The 20,558-nt window shown below is 42.8% G+C and overlaps 1 protein-coding gene across 1 annotated transcript in view; it reads right to left on the bottom strand.

Moving 5' to 3' along the window:
• SMURF2 (SMAD specific E3 ubiquitin protein ligase 2) overlaps positions 1–10,152 on the bottom strand; it is a 70,857-nt gene extending 60,705 nt beyond the window's left edge. Inside the window, exon 1 of the mRNA XM_083598686.1 lies at positions 7,862–10,152. Coding sequence (XP_083454812.1) covers positions 7,862–7,913 — 52 coding nt within the window. The 5' untranslated portion in view covers positions 7,914–10,152. The remainder of the gene's footprint in view (positions 1–7,861) is intronic.
• Positions 10,153–20,558: the final 10,406 nt, after the last annotated feature.

The following is a 20,558-nucleotide window of genomic DNA, read 5'->3' as shown; positions in this document are numbered from 1 at the left end:
AAAAAAATATAGAAAGGAGAGGGTGGCAAAGATTCCAAAGGAAGGAGGGGTTTTTTCAGTTGCAGGTTCAGTGAGAAAGGAGCAGAAATGGGACACAAACACTGGCTTAGCATTTTATTTTATTTTACAAAATTTATATACCACTTGATTGCAAGAAAGCGCTTAAGCAGTGAACAAAAACAAAAACCAATCTGGTATAGGAACAGAAGTTCCTGAGGAAGCATTTCCTGTCTTTGACCTTATTCTTCCCTGGTATCATACCAGCTAGCTGCTCTCCGCAAGAACATGAAAATTCTTCCCTCCCTTGCCAACCTCAACTATGCTTAGTCATAGGGCTAAATTAACATCAGCCATGGCTAATACTGCCCCCTACATAAATGAATTTTGAGAATTTCATTGTAAACTCTTATTTGAGTCACACCTGCACCCAAATCCCTATGAAGTTAAATTGGAGAGAGATCTACAGATAAGTACTTCTCTAGGCAGCTGGAAAGGTATATAAAATTCCCACAAATGACTTCAAGCATGAACCTTAAGTAAGGTTGCTATATGTCTGGGATTTCCCGGACATATCTGGAATCCTGCAGTCGTCAGTAGCGTCCGGGCAGAAATCGTTAAAATGTCTGGGAAAATCCGGATGTATAGCAGCCCATATCAGCAGTGCCGTTTTTGGTGACTTTCCATAAAAATACCTAAAAAACTGCTGAACAACTTTGCCAAAAGAAGCTCAACAACTTTTCTGTGTATTTTCACTGTTTGAAATATGGCAAGCCTACCTTAAGGAAAGTTCCCATAAAAGCTTTTATAGATGGTATCTAACACCGCTGAAACCAAGTAGAAAATACCCAGGAACAAAGGACACTTGTCGGCACTGCCAAGCAGACAGAGCGGATCTCATCAATATATATTACAAGACTGGCTAAGCTATGATCCTCCAGGTGTTGTTGGACTACAGCTTTCGTCATCCCTGACCATTGGCCAGGATGGCTGGGACAGATGGAATCAAGCATCTGGACGGCCACAGATCCCTCATTCCTAATAGAAGAAAGGTATATAAAGTATAGAAAACAAACAGCAACATTTAGTTGGCAAATGGTTGGAGAGTATGGAAGCTGTAGTCTAACAACATTTGAATGCCATAAGTTAGCCACTCTCAATATATATTGGGTTTGTCCTAAAAGAAATGCATTTTGGAAATCATTGTGGATCATATGGAATACATTAAGGTAAAGGGACCCCTTACATTAGGTCCAGTCGCGGACGACTCTGGGGTTGCGGCGCTCATCTCACTTTATTGGCCTAGGGAGCCGGCGTTTGTCCGCAGACAGCTTCCGGGTCACGTGGCCAGCATGACTAAGCCGCTTCTGGTGAACCAGAGCAGCGCACAGAAACGCTGTTTACCTTCCCGTCGGAGCGGTACCTATTTATCTACTCACACTTTGACGTACTTTCGAACTGCTAGGTTGGCAGGAGCAGGACATTACAGGCTATTAACTCCCAGTAGATCCCTTGCACATTCTTTTTGGTCACATAAATGAAACATAATTTTCTGGTGATTATAATATCTATCAGTTATAATTGGAAAAAGGAGGGTACCTTTCAATTGCTATTGAAAATTTGGTGTTTCTAAGAACAATAAAGCTTACTAATTTTGTTAAATTATTTTGTATAATAGTATTACAAGATGAACCCACCTATTAAATCTGTGTGCGGATGACCTGGCCTTATTGGTTACAGACCCTTTGACAACATCCCCTTTAAGAAGGAACTGGAATCTTTTGAGATTGTCTCGGGCCTTTGGGTTAACAATAAAAAAATCAGAAGCTTTATGTTTTCATATTCCTCCTAGGGATATAAGCTCATGAGAGACAGCTTGTTTCAATCTGGGCAACAAATCCATAATAAATATGATGACAAATATGAAGAAGCCGAAACTGATAATGACAGCTCTGAAAAAGAGACTGACTGAATTTTACATAGTATTCATTGACTCTTAGTTCCTTCCCTCCTTTTTTGCAGCTCTTTTCGTGGAAATTAAATCACTAAGTACTGGCATATAACATATAACAATCACTAAGTACTGGCAAGATTTAAAGGGAACTACTTTAACCTTGTGGCACCATAAGGTATGGTATTTACCTATTACCTATTTACCTTTACCTATTTACCTATGCTATTTAGAATATATGGAAAAACTAATTCATGCAATCAGAGTACATGACTCTTCAAAATCAGATAAATGCATTAAAGATTGGTATAGTTTTATTACATTTGTAAAAGGAAAAGGAAAACCCACCATATTATGCTAGGATATGGAAAGCATAATAATTTTAAGTAAGTATGATATTGTTTCTTCTATTATTTTAATGTTTGTGCCATCATTTCCCCATCAAATCTTTCAGGTCCTTATATGTCTCAATTTCTAATCACTTGCTCTATCTACTTACACTGTCTGGATTGAGGGGGTGAGTTCTTTACTGATTTGGGGGTCCAGTCCTTTGGAGTTAAAATGTTCTCATGGTATATATTTATTCTATTTCTTCATTTTGTTGTATTTTTTTTAATGTTTGATATTAGAAATTCATTTTTAAAGGGTTTTTTTAAGTCCCTGGATGGAGAAAAGAGAAATGCTATGGGGGTTTTTTAAAAGAAAGAAGATATGAAATTACAAATGGTATAGACAAGGTTATAGAAGGGGGAAAACACTAGTTGTTTATAAATAATGTAATGAAGAATAATGTAAAAAGAAGGTTTAGAGAAGACATTTTACTCTACACTTTAGCAATCCTGACTGTCCTACTTTTGAAACTGCTCTTTCTCTAGCCAACAGAATCACAGGAATTGCTGTCAAGTCTGCATTCACATTATAGTCCATACATGTTACTGGATGGGAAAAGTCAGGATTTTTCACATGAAGTATGGAAGTATGTGTGATATAGTCCTTATTAGGATATATTCCTCAATGGCATCTGCTTCCCCAATTAAAAAAATCCCTTTCAGTTGCCTTTAAAAGAGAACTAAGAATCTAATATGATTATACTAAAGCTTCACCAGCAGCAGCACAGTCTCATTAACTAAGTGGCTATCCAATAGTTCTGATGTTGTCCTTAATGATGCACCACATCTATTTAAAAAGCACAAATACTTCACCGCTAAGGTTAGGAGTCAGCATCCTTATGGACCCATGAATTCATACTGGAATTGAAAGGAAAATATCCACAGTATTTACAGTTACCTGTGTAAACCTAAAGCATCAAAACATCTAACCAGCACATTTCATCCAGATTGATACTTTATCAATACAATTACCATCCCAAACACTTAATTACTGCTATCTCAATTTAGAGCATTTTCATGATACATGCAGCACAATCTTATGCATAAGTAAATCCCACCAAGTTAAATAGGATTTCAGCCTTACTTTTCATCTGCAATGAAACACTTCTGAATGCTGCAGTTTCAGTATAGGCAGCAAAGCAAAACTCCGTTTTAAAACTAAAATACATTATATACAACGTAGTTTTTCATAGTATTTTGGATATCCAACTTAATTCAGTAGTCAATTTTTGGGGGTGGGGGGCACACAGCCCTCTCAAACAGCTAGCCCATTTTCAACATCCAGTTACAGAAGGCAGATGGTGACCCATCCCCATAAATCAACAGTAGTAAAAGTGCAAGTTCAGATCTGCTTGAAATATAGTGCACAACCAGAAACCTATTCTCATTCTAATAATATTCTTAGTGTTATTTTCATATATCGGTGCATTGTCAGCAGCCAAACACATGGCAACTTGTTGTAGACTGCACACTGACGTTTTGACAAGTAAATAAGACACACAGTGAACAAAGATACAGAAGAACTATGAATAAGCTGGACATCCAGTAAAATTCAAAGTTATGTCTCTACAGTGGTTATAAAACAGAGATCTAAATAAACTGTTAAACACTTAGTGCAAAGGTATGCCAAACATTTCTCAGAACATTCTTAAAGCCTCAAAAGAATCAACCTTTTCTTCTAAATCAGGCCTAGGCTAAATATTTTATTTGGCTCCTCAAGATGGACATAGAAGTTGGGCATTAGCTCCAAATCAGTTCCTGGCCTCACATCAAACACTATCCTGTCATTTATCCAGTCAGTCAAAACAATGTTTCCATCTAAAACTTTTAATGTTTACGTCTTGAAAACTGCTAATTGAATCCAGTTTTTCCAATCCAGTTTTCACAGTCTATACTATCAAATACCGAGATAATAAATGTGAAATAAATAAATACTACATATTGCTTACAGAACTGAACCAGGACAAGAAAAAAAGGTTGAAGCCAAAACAGAAGACTGCTAGCCTCATAAAATTTAAAAACACTGAAACTAGATATGTCAACATTCTTATAGTAAACTACTTCTAATCACACTCAAGGAAGAACTTTAGCTCAATAAAGTTTTAGCATTTAGAAGTTCCTGAAGTATGTTTCATACCAAAATGGATTATCAAAACCACAAAGTACAAGAGATTTAGATATTCTAAAGCAAACCCTAAGAAAACCACTTTCAGCCACTCCTATACATGTTTACTTAGATGTCCCACTGAGTTCAATATTACTTACTTTCAAATACTTAACAATATTTTTTCTATAGCAACTTTCCTTATGCATTTAAAGCTTCCCTACAAAAAAGAATGTGATGCATGACATGCACATTTAAAGTTAGCCAAAATACAGAATATTTAATCTTAATGGTATTAAGGGTTTTTGTCTGCATTTATTTATTTATTTATTTATTTATTTATTTATTTATTTATTGAATTTATATACTGCCCAATACCTGGAGGTCTCAGGGAAGTTCACAGAACAAAATCAAAATATAAAACCACAAAATATATAATCAAAATAAAATGAACAACCCAATAACACCCCCCCAAAAAAACACACATTTTAAAAGGTCATAGGGTGTCCGCTTGATGTCTATAATTTTACAATTACCTATAATTTTTTTTCTAATACTTAAGTAGTGTTATGTACTTTGAATACTAATTAATCCTTCCCTGAGACAAGCTTCTATAGTTCCAAAATTACAAATCTGAGAGCATTAGAAAATGTGCAAGGGGAAGGGACAGACGTAATGACTACCTATCCATTTGCTGCTTTAAAAAGATTGTAAAGCACGTCTTTGGTAAATCCAGTCTTTGTTGAACTTCACTGTTCCTTCTCCAGAGCAGCGGCAATACCAGCTGCAAAACAGTCCTTCAGCCAAGTTTTAGACCAAGGATGTTGCGCTCCACAAAGTGCATTTGCCCAAACTTCTTTCTGCAGCTTTACCTGATTTCTTTGGCTCTGCATATGATGCTGGACATCATATGGACCACAAAGAAGGCTGATCACCGAAGAATTGATGCTTCTGAATTATGGTACTGCAGGAGACTCTTGAAAGTCCCATGGACTGCAAGAAGATCAAACCTATCCATTCTTAAGGAAATCAGCCCTGAGTGCTCACTGGAAGGACAGATCCTGAAGCCGAGGCTCCAATACTTTGGCCACCTCATGAGAAGAGAAGACTCCCTGGAAAAGACCCTGATGTTGGGAAAGATGGAGGGCACAAGGAGAAGGGGACAACAGAGGATGAGGTGGTTGAACAGTGTTCTCGAAGCTACTAACATGAGTTTGACCAAACTGTGGGAGGCAGTGGAAGACAGGAGTGCCTGGCATGCTCTGGTTTATGGGGTCACAAAGAGTAGGACATGACTAAACGACTAAACAACAACAACAAATGATGCTCCCATCACCCCTGACGATTGGGCTATGCTGGCTGTGGTTGATGGAAGTCCAACAACATGTGCAGGGCCACAAGTCCGTCCCCCCCAATAAATATGCATATATCAACTTTGGAAATTTCCCAATTATGTTCTTGCAGAATTAGAACTAGAGCCACACAAACAAGAATGTATATGTTAGTAAAATGCACAAGAGATTATAGAGACTGCAAGATGGTACCATTCAAAAATGGTTGATGATAATACAAGCTATTAGTAAGAACAACCTCTGCCTGGCTGGGTACAGGTCTGCTTTTAATAATGATTTACAGCTATCATAGTGCTACCTGAAAACAATCTTGCCCTGAGGGGAGATGCAATCTAACTTTCATATAAAATTAATCCAGGGCATACATATGTGTGTTTTGTTAGTTTTAATTTATGCTTACTTTTTAAACATTTTATGTAAGCGACCGTATTTCACAAGGTTTACCTGAAATACAGTATACAGTAGAAAGAAAGTGCTATCATCATTTTCCCGAGACACTGGCTTAAAAACACATATCTTTTTTGTTTAAAAAAGTCTTTTTTTACTGTAACAAACAAGCATGGATATGAATCCTAAATCCTAACATGTGAGGTGGAAATAGAAACTGAAGTAGGAGTCCTACAAGACAACTGCCTCAAAACATTTTCCAATCAAGGCATCTGAAGATTTTCAAAGATGTGCTATTAAGGTTAAGACAGAGAATATGAGGATAAATTATTTTGAGGAGATATGGAAGGTATTTGTAGAATTTGTACTGTTAAAATGGAAAGGGGTCAAACCATCTCAAGAGGTGTTGATGTGTTGGGAGGCTGGGTAGTTACGATGGAATGGTCTTGGGTGTGGGGTGGCACTTTTTTTAATTACTTTGTAAAAATTAATAATAGTAATAGTAACAGTAATAAACTTGAAAAAATATGATTTGCAAAGCTTAAAAGCACGTTTTTGCTCTGCGCTATGGTAGCATAAGCATCAAAACAGAACCACAGCTATTGCACATTCCAGTCAAACCAGCTTGTTCCAAAAAGCCTTTCCTTCCATCTCCAGACTTCTTTAGAGACCCAAACACATACATATATATATCCAGTATTAGAAAGAAAGAAAATACCCAAAAGGTTCGTGCTCTTGCCCTCTCCATCTCATCAAGGCACAACCTTACACAACCTTCCTTTGCGGAAGTGGATTTCCAGCAGGGCGAAAACAAGGGCGCAAAGCGGCAGAGACTCATTCAAGTTTAAGCTGCCAGAGGAAAAGGATCAAACTCTCTCTAACCCTGCCCTTGCTTCACAACTTACACTTAAACCCACGTCCCAAAGCGGCCTCACATCCTAACGAACCGGTTGAGCAATCCAGATGCTGGAGAGATAGAGAAAGGAAAAACCTCTCACGATGCTCGAGCCCTGGAGTTTCAGACTGGCTTTATCGGAAGAGTCCGACGCTTTGCAGGATGCGTCCCTTCAGGGCGTCGTGTGCAGCAACCGTTGCACCTGGAAGCTCGCACCCCTCGGCAAACTCTTCACCCCCCCACTCACGATAGCTGAGATCGCGGGGTGGGAGCGTGGGGTGAAGAGCTTACTTTTCTGCCGAGGCCTGGAAGCTTTCGAGAGAGTCTCACATACACAAGGCAGTGGGGGAAGCAGCTCACTCCTCGAGGCTCCCGGCCAGTGGGTTGAAACACAAACACACACAAACACCTCACGTTTCCCTTATTATTGTTTTTGAAAACAAACGGCGAAATTCTCTCTCCTTTCCTCACCAAACCTGGGGCCCTTTTCTCTCCCCACCCCCACCGCCCTCTTCAGCGTCCCGCAACTTCCGAACGGCTTCTCCACAGACGTGAATTATATTCCCCTCGCAACACCCTTCTTCCCCCACACAACGCCTCTTTCTTCTCGGGTGGCCCTTCCATTGTCAAAGCCGACCCGCTTTCCCCCCCATACCCCACCCCACAAGGCAAACGAGGCCCCTCGGGCCTCGCTCTCCTCCTCGTAACGTGTGTATCGGGAGCGAAGCGTGCGCGCCGCCTGCCTGCCCGCCCGCCCGCCCCGCCGCGCGCAACGGCTCCTCTCACCTGTCAATCGCAGCTTGACGGGCCCGTTCCTCCTCGCCCCTTGGTTGGACATGACCCCCGGGAATCCCTCCCGAGAGCCCGGCGGTAACCCTCCTTCCCTGCCGCCGGGGACGGGGGCGGCGCGGGAGGGAAAGGGAAAGAGAGAGAGCCTCTAATGGAGTCGGGCTGGACGCGCCTCACGACGCCGAATGGAGAAAAGCCCGGATGTGCCCACTGTCGCCATGAGCGTCAGGAGGCGGAGGCGCAGCCGCCTTGCCCTTCCCTTCCCGCCCGAGGCTGAGGCGGCGAGTACAACAAAGCGGCAGACGGGGGAGAAGCCTGAGGGGGGAGCGGCGGAGTCGCTCGCGCCAAGGCCGGCCGGCCGCTTCGCTCTCTCCCCCCCCCTCCCGCTTCGCCGCCTCAGGCCCAGTTCCTCACAGGCCTCGCCTCCTCGTGGAGGAGCAGCAGTAACGACAGGGCCCCCCTTTCAAGGCGGCGGCGGCGAGGCGTCGCGGGCGGCCCTTCGGTGAAAGGCCCCCTCGTTCTGGAGCCTCCCGAGGCCGCGCGGAAGAACATCGATGGGGGCCCGACCCCCAGCGCGCTTTGCGAGAACTCCAGGCACGGCCAGCTCCGTGATGCCGGCTGTCCAACAAAAGAAGCTTAAAGACTCTCTCAAAAAATGTCATATAAACGCCCACAATGGGGAAACAATCTGCCAGCGCTCCACTTGGGGAACAGCAGAAGCTTCCTAGGAAAGCTGGGCCTGTCCCTCGGCATCCCCCCAAAAAGCCAAAGAGCTGCACCAACAAGCCCTCTGCAGTGCCACAAACCCAACTCAACGGTGGTGTAAAGTTGGAAAGTGTTGATAGCTTCTCCTACCTTTCCACAAGGGCCGGTGCCAAAATCTGGCATCGGGGAGCGCAGTTTTGTCCTGACAGAAGCGCAGAGTGTTTAAGGACCGGGATGTTCACAAGGAAACCAAAATTCTCGTTTACAAAGTTATCGTGCTACTAAGCTTACTGTATGTTTGGACCACTTATAAACGCCAACTCCTCAAAAGATTGCATCAATGGTGTCTCCAAAAAAAATTACGTATCACTGGGGAAAACAGGTGAACTAATGCCAGGGTACTGGAAGAAGCAAATATCACCAGTGTCAAAGCAATGATTCTTCAACATCAACTTCGTTGGACTGGTTGTGTTGTTCGGATGTCTGATTATCGTCTTCTAGGGCAACTACTCTATTCTGAACTTAAGAATGGAAAGCATAATGTTGGTGGTCAACAAAAAGGGTTTACGGATCAAGGGTTTACAGATCAAGGTAAATTTTTAAAAATGTAGTATAAACACCAGCAATTGGGAAACACTCGCCTGCGAGCGCTCCAATTGGAGAACATCCAGAATTGGCCTCCACTTATGGACACACCGTTAAGACCGTGTTCATGGAAAACAATCTTGCTTGGCTACAAGTGATCACCAAAGGAAGAAGAAGAAGCAGCTTCAGGCACCACAGCTCCAAAGCTTTTGCTTTCTTGGTTTATCGCTGCCACAAGTTCTTCACACTGGGCTTCAGCAAAGCACATTAGTTCATCAGACAGCCCCTCTACGATATCAAGCAACACAATGATAATGTCCCCTATCTGGACAGGGAGAGCCTGACTACTGTTAGTATACTATGCTCTGCTAACCTCGAGGTTAGATTACTGCAATGCGTTATATGTAGGGCTGCCCCTGAAGATGATTTGGAAACTTCAGCTAGTGCAGAATCCGGCAGCCAGGTTGCTCGCTGGAGCAAGACAGTTTGAGCATATCGGCTACCACTGAGTTTCGGGGCCCAGTTCAAAGTGCTGGTTTTGACCTATAAAGCCTTAAACGGCTCAGGACCACAATATCTCAAGGTCCACCTCTTTCCATATGAACCTACCCGGACCCTGACGTCATCTTCTGAGGCCCTTCTTCGCGTGCCTCCTCAAGAGATCTAGAGGGTGGCAACACAAGAACGGGCCTTCTCTGCAGTGGCTCCCCACTGTGGAGTGCTTTCCCCAGGGAAATTCGCCTGGCGCCTTCATTATACAACTTTAGGTGCCAGGCAAAAACGTTCATTTTTAACCAGGCCTTTGGCTGATTTGATTGACATACTATGCTCTTTTAAAATGTGGGGTATTTTGGGGGGGGTTATTGGGTGGTTGTTTTTATTTTGATCTATTATTTGATTATTGGTGTAAACCTCCAGTTTTACCTCTATCTTCAGTACGTTGTATTTTATTTTATTGCTGTGGCTAGTGTCTGATTCAAATAAAGATTCCTCTGAATTCCAAAGCTTTTGATGCGCTTTTTACAAGTGGTACTTACCTGATCCTAGTCAGGTGTCCACAGGATTGCAGGATTTCTGGCACCTAGGAACATCTGTCTGAACAATTCCTAACAAAAATGCCTCCGGTCTTTTCGGGAAGGTAGCTTTAAACATTTTTTTCATCTCATTATAAATAATTTCCCAGTATTCTTTAAGCTCCATTTCTTTACATTTCCAACACAAATCTGATTCTGATTAGCCAGTCTACTTGGGGTTGAATACCACCTGTGAATCATTTTCATATAATTCTCTTTCAATGTGTAGCATACAGCAGATTTTAAATTGTTCTTCCAAAGTTTCTCCCAGAGGTTTAAATCCATATCATGCCCTATGTCCATTGCCCAGTGGGTCATTGAAACTTTAACCAGCTCATCCTTTGTTTCCCAGATGCTGTTGGACTCCCAACTCCTACCTGCTTCACAACCAACAGGGCCAGTGGTCAGGGGTCATGGGAGTTGTAGTCCAGCTGCACCTCTGTAGAACCACATGTTCTCTGCTTCCGTTGAACTGTTCTCACCTGGCAAACTGCAGGTCACTTACCTGAGCCTGGCAAAGGATGAGGTGCTTCAGAAGGTGTTGGGGTGGAGCCTTAGCTCAGTGCTAGAGGGCACACACGGTGCATTGTATATAGGAGGTACCAAGCAGGGCTGACCAAAGACATTTTGGCACCAGAGATGAACCATGAAATGGCATTCCCCTCCCTGCCAGGGAAGTAGGGATGATCTACATCAGAAACGAGGAGGGAGGTAAAAGATCTACATTGGGATCTGTTGCCTCTGGGGATCCTGCTGCCCACTGGGTGGACTGGCCCTGGTACCACGTTTAACCCTTCTCTAGTTAGATCTCAAAGCTGATAAAGCAAGGGGGGGAGAGATTTTGCTCCCTTTCTTCCCCAACTTCCACTTTAGGTAGGCCAGTCATGCCAAACAGAGGAGAGTTCTTTCCTGCGATCCAAGGCAAATACATGAGAAAACAGAATATCCAGCTTGCCTGTCTCTCTTCAGAGGCTGGTGTAGCCTGCTTTTCACTGCCAAACCCCCACCTAAAAACACCTGTAGCATGAACGAAGTCAATCCAGGCACTTGAAGGGAACATTTCCTTTGAGGCTAGCAGAAATGTACCCATGAGCCAAACACCAATTTTAAGAAGTCTATTTTGAATGAAAAGAAAGGAGGACAAAGGTAAAGGCACAATTGTACTTTAAAAAGGGAGGAAATGTTTCAGTTCCGTTGAAGACGATCCTATTGCAGCTACTTACAGGCAGATTTCTGATCTCCTGTAGCAGATCATCATTTGAGGGACAAATTACTTTTTGGAAACAGTCATTTAAATTAAGAGTTTCTGACCCAGGTGAGTTGATTGACAAGTGCTTGTGTCTAGTCAAGCAGGAGTCAGTTGCAGAGATGTTTTTTGACACCTCTTGGAAGCAGAAAGATGGGAAAGATTACAGTGTTAACTACTTCCCATTACTCCATTTCCTTTGCCAGGCAGAACCTATTCAGTATATTCAAGGATAAATCTGACCTGTTTGGAGGGAATGAAGAATGAGATCTTAAAGTGACAGGCTAGTATAAATCAAGTCTTTGCTACACCCTCTGGCCATTGAAATAAACAGTCCTACAGTATGCTAGATGGACCAGTTAGCTGCATCTACTTCCTTTGATGAGTTTCATGTCTTCCAAGCCATGCAGCCGCTCAGAGTGGCTGGGGAAACCCAGCCAGATGGACGGGGTATAAATAATAAAATTATTGTTATTGTTATGTTTTAATATATCTTTTCAGGTGCATTAGTATCTCATTCTCTGAGGAGCTATATTTCAGAATTAAATGATGGCTTCCCATTTCTGAACAATTGTTACGCTCTTGCTGTTAGCTCATAAAGTTGGGAAGCAATCCTATGCTACAGTTATGCCAGCTGAGTAGCTTTCGAAAGTGGTGTAAGCCCTACCCATCTCACAGACATGGCTGTTAACTTTTCCCTTTTCTTGCGAGGAATCCTATTTGGAATAAGGGAATTTCCCTTTAAAAAAGGGAAACGTTGACAGCTATGCTCATAGAGATGGGAGTTAGGCAGATCTCCCTCCATACACTGGTAAAAAATGGTGGTGATCTGTCTATGGCATAACTTCATATTGTCATATTGGATTACTCTGCCTGTAACATAGGTCCATATATTCCTCCTCTCACTCCCAACAAAAATTAATCCTCCATTGTTTCAGAGGAAATAATTTCTGTATTACCTTCACACCAGATTCATCAAGTATAGTTTTCCACTATGATTTCCCCCCCTCCTACACAGTCCTTCTAGAATGATCTTTGGGAATTGTTGAAGATTTTTGGGATGATATCTTAATCTCTATAGGGGTTATTCAGAATATCTTGCTAGCATTCTTAGTATCTACACCTATAAACTCTGCAACAGTCTGGCAGAAGCAAATCAATTCCCATCATCCTGACCTTTAATGAAACCATGAGGTACACTTGCAGATAACTGCCAAAAAAATAACATCCACCCATCCCCATATGTCACAGGGCAGCTTGATCAGAGGGTCTGGCAACTAGTTCGCTAGAAAGAATTATTATTACTCACCCTACATGAGATGGCATGTGGCTAACTTCAAAGTTGCCCCTCTGCTCTTTTGAATATTCTGATAGTTACATCATCCATGCTGATGTACTTACTCCTAGAGCAATCCCGTTGGAAGTAGTTTAAGAATGTCACAGGCGTACAAGCAATCATTCCTATTTCATGTATCAGCATTAAGCATGATTAGAAGAACGTGACCCGAGTCAGTGTTTCAAATAACAGCTCAAAGGAAATAGAGCAAGCACATTTCTGTCCCTCGTTATTAAGGCATCAACTGCTGTGGTAATTCTGAAAACGATTTATCTCAATGGATATCTGGTATTGAGGAAGAAGAAGAAGAAGAGGAGGAGTTTGGATTTGATATCCCGCCTTTCACTCCCCTTCAGGAGTCTCAAAGCGGCTAACAATCTCCTTTCCCTTCCTCCCCCACAACAAACACTCTGTGAGGTGAGTGGGGCTGAGAGACTTCAAAGAAGTGTGACCAGCCCAAGGTCACCCAGCAGCTGCATGTGGAGGAGCGGAGACGCGAACCCGGTTACCCAGACTACGTGACTACCACTCTTAACCACTACACCACACTGGCTCTCTCAATATTGATGCTAATATTGTCTCAATAAGGTTATGTGGAAAGGTGGCAAAGGTGGCACAGTGATCCTACCTTGTCTACCTTGAATATAGGTGTAACTATGCATCTCTGCATACGAAATTAAAAGACGTCTGCTCCTTGGGAGAAAGGCGATGGCAAACCTAGACAAGATCATTAAAAGCAGAGACATCACCTTATCAACAAAGGTCCGTGTAGTTAAAGCCATGGTTTTCCCAGTAGTGATGTATGGAAGTGAGAGCTGGACCATAAAGAAGGCTGATCGCTGAAGAATTGATGCTTTTGAATTATGGTGCTGGAGGAGACTCTTGAGAGTCCCATGGACTGCAAGAAGATCAAACCTATCCATTCTCAAGGAAATCAGCCCTGAGTGCTCACTGGAAGGACAGATCGTGAAGCTGAGGCTCCAATACTTTGGGCACCTCATGAGAAGAGAAGACTCCCTGGAAAACACCCTGATGCTGGGAAAGATAGAGGGCACAAGGAGAAGGGGACGACAGAGGACGAGATGGTTGGACAGTGTTCTCGAAGCTACAAACATGAGTCTGACCAAACTGTGGGAGGTAGTGGAAGATAGGAGTGCCTGGCGTGCTGTGGTCCATGGGGTCACGAAGAGTCGGACATGACTAAACGACTAAACAACAACAACATGCATCTCTGAACTACCTGTATCCACTCAGTCCAAATTTTGAGGTGGGGGAGTCCTTTGTAGAAATAATAATAATAATAATAATAATAATAATAATAATAATAATATTTTATTATTTTATTTTTCCCCAGCCACTTTGGGCGGCTCACAGCACATATCAGAACATACTAAAACATCAATCCTTAAAAACTTCTCAATACAGGGCTGCCTTCAGATGTCTTCTAAAAGTCAGCTATGAGACTTTAACTTGTAGTCTGTAACAAATCTCTTTAATTTATGAGTATATAGGATGGGAGCATCAATCTGCTACATACCCTCTGATATTTTACATGTATATAATACATTTCATTCTAGGGCCTGGGTTTTCCAAGGACAGCAAGATGTCCACTGTGAGAGAAATGCTGAGGGACCAGTTGGGCCTTATTTGGTTCAATTCAGCAGGGATGTTCTTCAGTTCTTGAGCTGAACATAACATTACTCAGAATCACTGCACAGAGATTAGTTGACTGTGGATAAATCCTAAGCACACGCTCTTGCTTTGTAAACAAAGATGAAGATGATGACGATACCATCACACAGTTCTGATGTCAGTCCATCCCGATCTACAATCTGTATGCCACAACTTGTTAGTGGAATGACAGACCTTCCAAGTGTCCCTATTTTCCAGGGATGTCCCTGATTTAGAGAAACCATCCTGGTTTCTGGTTTGATTCCGGATTGTTCTGCTTTTCCTTAGGTAAAGGTAAAGGGACCCCTGACCATTAGGTTCAGTCGTGACCGGCTCTGGGGTTGCAGCGCTCATCTCACTCTGTAGGCCGAGGGAGCTGGCGTTTGTCCGCAGACAGCTTCCAGGTCATGTGGCCAGCATGACTAAGCCGCTTCTGGCGAATCAGAGCAGCGCACAGAAATGCTGTTTACCTTCCCGCCAGAGCGGTACCTATTTATCTACTTGCACTTTGACGTGCTTTCGAACTGCTAGGTTGGCAGGAGCAGGGACCGAGCAACGGGAGCTCACCCCGTCGCGGGGATTCGAACCGCTGACCTTCTGATCGGCAAGTCCTAGGCTCTGTAGTTTAACCCACAGCGCCACACGTCCCTATTTTCATTGGAGAAATGTTGGAGGGTATGTAGTTATCCGACTCCCGAGCCGTCTGAAGGCAATCCTGTACATGGAAGTTTGCCTAAAGTTTAATGTTTCATTATGTTTTTATATATGTTGGAAGCCGCTCAGTGTGGCTGGGGCAACCCAGTAAGATATGTGGGGTTTAAACAGTAAAATTATCATTATGGAATGGGACGTCCCTATTTCCATCGGATAAATGCTGGAGGGTACGGAATGAAACATTTGGCACTTCTACAAAGCAGTTGTCTTCCTTCTCCATGAAATAATGCAATGGAAATTCTGTGACCAGCGGTAACTCAGGGTGTTTTCTGTCTTCACCTCTAATGATTCCCCCTGCTGCTCCGCCCTGCTGTCATCTACATTTTGACAGAGGCATCCGTTCTTAAATTAAGATTGTTCAGGGTCTCAGATGTATGAGGCATATTCGAACGTTCAAAGCTAAGTGGCAAATAAAAAAATAAGAAATAGGAGTCACTGTGTGTGTTTTATGGAGTGGGTTCTGTGATGTGAGCATTCAAGTATTAACATTAAATTCTGTCAAGTGGTCTCTGTTTCACTCTAGGCTGATATCACCGAGCAACAAAATCCTTTCAAGATGAGGTAAAGAGCACAGTCCCAAAGGGAAGGGAGTGCCTTGCATCACCCAACAGCTCACTTTTTGGATGATCACAACACTGACAAGCTCAAAAGGGAGTTCCTTCCAGTCATCCCACAGCCGCCAAAAGGATAGTAATTGAGTATGTGTATCTCCAATGTGTAGAGAAAGGGCAAGTGGAGAAATCCTTAGGGTCTGTCGGGGATCTGGATGATCCTAGGGGACATATGAACAAAGTATAAACGCACCGTGAAAACGCAAGACACCTTAATAAGTTCACAGTTTTATGATTTGTTCTTAAAAGTGGGAAGAGAATGTGCGAGGGGCGTGGAGGGTTGGTGCTGACCTTTAAAGCCCTAAATGGCCTCGGTCCAGTATATCTGAAGGAGCATCTCCACCCCCATCGTTCTGACCGGACACTGAGGTCCAGCGCCAAGGGCCTTCTGGCGGTTCCCTCACTGTGAGAAGCCAAGTTACAGGGAACCAGGCAGAGGGCCTTCTTGGTAGTGGCACCCGCCCTGTGGAACGCTCTCCCACCAGATGTCAAAGAGAACAACAACTACCAGACTTTTAGAAGACATCTGAAACAAGCCCTTTTTAGGGAAGCTTTTAATGTTTGATGCATTACTGTATTTTAGTATTTTGTTGGAAGCCGCCCAGAGTGTCTGGGGAAACCCAGCCGGATGGGTGGGGTATAAATAATAAATTATTATTATTATTATTAATGTCATGCGTGTGACATTGTGGTGTCCTGACATCGCACACGTGAGCCTTGAGTTTCCCTCCCTAAGCCGGGCGGAAGCTTCCCAGGCTTTGGGAAGGAGGCCCCAGGAGAACATTTAGGGGACTCCCAGTACGTTTCTGAGCACAATTCAAAGTGTTGGTGCTGACCTTTAAAGCCCTAAATGGCCTTGGCCCAGAATACATGATTGAGAGTCTCCACCCCCATCGTTCAGCCCAGACACTGAGGTCCAGCTTTGAGGGCCTTCTGGCGGTTTCCTCACTGTGAGATGTGAGGTTACAGGGAACCAGGCAGAGGGCCTTTGTTAAGTTGTGGGCGAACATATCAGACGACACAGCGATTCTTCCAAAGCAGCTCTTTATTTGTAAGCTGGAACAGAACTAAGCTGAGGAGCTCAGTCGGCCTGCTTATATAGAGCTCCAGAACAATGTAACTGTTGCCATTTTCTAAAACTATCCAATCACTGAACGTCACTTTTCGATCCTTCATTTGCATAACTATCTACAGTATCCCCCTGCTGGCCCAGGGTGAGAACTTCAGTACATAACACCCCTCCTCACCAAGATAAGGCGTTAGTTACAATCGTAATCAGTACATAACAGCCTTCTTGGTAGCGGTGCCTGCCCTGTGGAACACCCTCCCAGCAGATGTCAAGGAAACAACTATCTGACATTTAGAAGACATCTGAAGGCAGCCCTGTTTAGGGAAGTTTTTAATGACTGATATTTTAATGTATTTTTAATCTTTTGTTGGGAGCTGCCCAGAGTGGCTGAGGAAACCCAGCCAGATGGGCAGGGTATAAATAATCATTACTATTATTATTACTACTACTATGATGATGATGATGATGATGATGTCCCCTTAGTCCAATGACCAAACGTCCCTGGCATTCATCACAAATATACTATTAGGATTGACTTCAAAGGTCATGGTACCCATTTCTCAGTTCTGCCGCTACAAGTTGAAGCTGTTAATGTGCTCGTACTGGACCCATCACACTTATAGAGGTTCCTAAGGATTAATCTTGACCTTCTGAGTTGCAGAAAGAAGTGTTTCTGTAAAAAGTCACTGAGACTAGTGAGTAAAATTAAGACCAGGATCTGAAGATAACCTTGCGCATTGGCAAGCTGCTGAATGAGACAATGAGACAAAAAATTGGAGCAACAGACACAGACACCAATGCTCTGTGAGACAGGATGTGTCTCGGGAAAATTATGCATCTGCAAAGGGAAATGACTGCAGCTGTGGCCAGAGGGAGAAGGGGGGGGAGCAGCTGCCATTCAACAGGATTTTCCAACAGTTAGTCACCCTGCAAGTCCATCCTTGGCATATTTGTGTATGATGCACAGATACTCAGTTCCTTACTTGTATCGATGGAACTTTCTGCGTGACTATGTTGATAAAATATATTGCTAGGCGGTGATACAGATTATTAGGAAAAGGAAGTACATCTTTGGTTAATGGTCCAAAAATTGGAAAACGCTCTTGCAACAGCATGCCAAAATTAGAACTTACAATGCATTTACTTTGAGACCTTGTGAAGTAAATTCTGTGTAAATAAAGTAACCATTGAGTCCTATATTTAAATGTCCGTGTTTATTTTCTGTACGTAAAACCCAATCTTCTGTTCGAAAGTTTGGAGCGGCTTAGAATGGGTTGTGTGTGTGTCAGTTTTCCTTTTATACAAGCAGCCCATCATTGCTTAGCTCCCTCTCAGGATTGGATTCTGACCGCAGGGAAAATATTATTTCCTAGGAACGGATACACTATGTGGGAGGAACATCATCTGGTTGCCCTCTGGCAGACCGATAACAATTACATATGCCTTATGCAAGAGGAACATCGTCTGGAAAGGTCCTAAGTCCCGCTGTCGGAAGGGTAACGAGGCTTCTACTAGCAGGTCTCCTCTGCCCTGATTACCAGACACAAAATGATGATGTAGCTGCAGAAGCACTTGCTAGAGTTGCCATAATTGCAGCTGCCCAAATATATAGGATCAGGGACACCAGGTGGCTAGACGCGTTTTGCAAATTATCCAATTATCTTGAGGATGAAGTTGACTCATGAGTTGACTTTCCTACTCATCATTTTTTCCTTCTCAAAGCGGCCCGAAATGAAACAGTTATTTGGAATGGTGGAAGAGGCAAGATAAACCTTTGCACATACCAGATTGCAATGTTGTGTTTTGTCAAGCAATTTCAAACTTTGAGAAAATGTGGATGAAGCTTTGGATCCATAAAACCATGGTCAGGTTGATGGCCTTGAAGATCCTTAGATTCTGGGATGTTTTAATATGTCACATCATACCCTTGAACATCTGCTGGTAAAGATGCAAGAAGGGAAGCTAGGGGAAAAATAGTCCCATCTCTGTTTTATTTGTGTTTTATTGCACCATTGCACCATCTGATCTATTATTTTATAGATATCGAGGTTTTGAAATTATGGGTGTAGATGATGCAAGAATCAAAATGTATGCATGCTTATTAAAACTTTATTATTCCCAAACTTTGTTGAATATCTCTCTCATATATATATAGAGAGAGACAGAGGTTCAGTGATGTAATGGTACAATAAAGTCAAATATAACAAGAAGTCAGAATGTTATTCTCACTTCCAGTTGCTGTAACCCACTCAGAAGTCTCTTTACATCATAATGATGATGATGAATACCATATGAATTGTGAACTTACCCCAGAACTGAATTATCTGTTCATATCCCTGACCTTAGTTCTACCATCTAAAAATGTCAACTAGCTTTCCAAATATGGAAACTATTTCGGAAACAATAATGCAAACAATTCTTAGTCATCTGATGTTTTGGAATGCTGAGCAGACATGTTCATCGTTATTCAGCTGTTATCCAGGGTCATTTAGAGCAAAGGGAAACATATAAATGGGCTTGGTTGCCTCTTTTGTAATAGTTGAGAAATCCAAAGCTGCATTTTGGTACTGAGCAAATGCAATTGAAAATGCCATGTTGGTAACTAGCTCAGGGGTAGATTTCCATTTTGCATGCAAAAGTTATCAGGTTCAGTCCCTAGTGTCTCTGATGACTGGGGCTTGGAAAGCCCCTGATCCAAAATCCTGGAGAGCTACTGCCTATCTGTGTAGACCAGTGGTAGTAGGATTGCCCTATTTCAAAAAGTAAAAACCAGGACATCCCAAAAATTGTTGAGCTTTTAAATCAACTTGCCTAAGATCCAGGACAAAGCGCCACTTTTCGGAAATTCGCCCCGGTCGCTCAGAGAGGTTTTTGGGTGTGCAAAGAATGCTGCAATCGGGATTTATCCTTTTCCTTGTTGCTTTTTTTAAAAATAAAAGTAAGGACTATCTCAAAGGAATATAAGGTACCTATGAAGGGCAGCAAGGGTCTTGAGTGCCCATCCCTCTGTTTCACTGATCTAGTAAGAGTGCACTGCAGTCTAGCAGCAGACAGAATTGAGCCTTGTCTGCTTGTTTAAAATACAACATGTGCTCTTGGTTACACCAGACCGAAATTATTTCAAAACTAGTCTGGACAAAGTACAAGGAAGGGGGGGGGGGGAGGAATATGGCATTGGAAGCAAATGTCCCTGAGCTGTGGAGAATGGACTGGGTGATTCCCCATACCTTGTCCCACTCAGGTCTTTCTTAACTTTGTCCCATAATTATTTATTTGCTTGAAGTACCTGTTTGCGCAAGGTAATAATGTCTTCCAACCCTCACCTGTTCTGGCATTTCCCCCTCTTCTAACTTAATTCAAAACTAGGCCAGCCCAACTGATTGTTGTGTTTGAAGGTCAAGTGTTTTTCACCCTTCCCAAACTTTGAGCACTATTTGAAAAGTGTGCTTCAGACTTAGTCAGACCCATGGATCTTATAGCTCAAGGCTGTCTCCACTCTCCTTAGCCCCCTGAAATCCTGGCGAGCTAGCAATGCCCAACGGACTCAGCATGTGGCCTTTGACAAAGTTTCCCCTTTCCAGGAACTGTTCCGAGAGTTTTAGCCCAAGCTCTATACCACTATCTGTTTTGATCTAGTGGGACGTGGGTGGCGCTGTGGTCTAAACCACTGAGCCTCTTGGGATT

This window comes from Podarcis filfolensis (assembly GCF_964270895.1).
Source record: "Podarcis filfolensis genome assembly, chromosome: 2".
Taxonomy (NCBI): domain Eukaryota; kingdom Metazoa; phylum Chordata; class Lepidosauria; order Squamata; family Lacertidae; genus Podarcis; species Podarcis filfolensis.
This window is presented reverse-complemented; position numbering and strand designations above follow the sequence as displayed.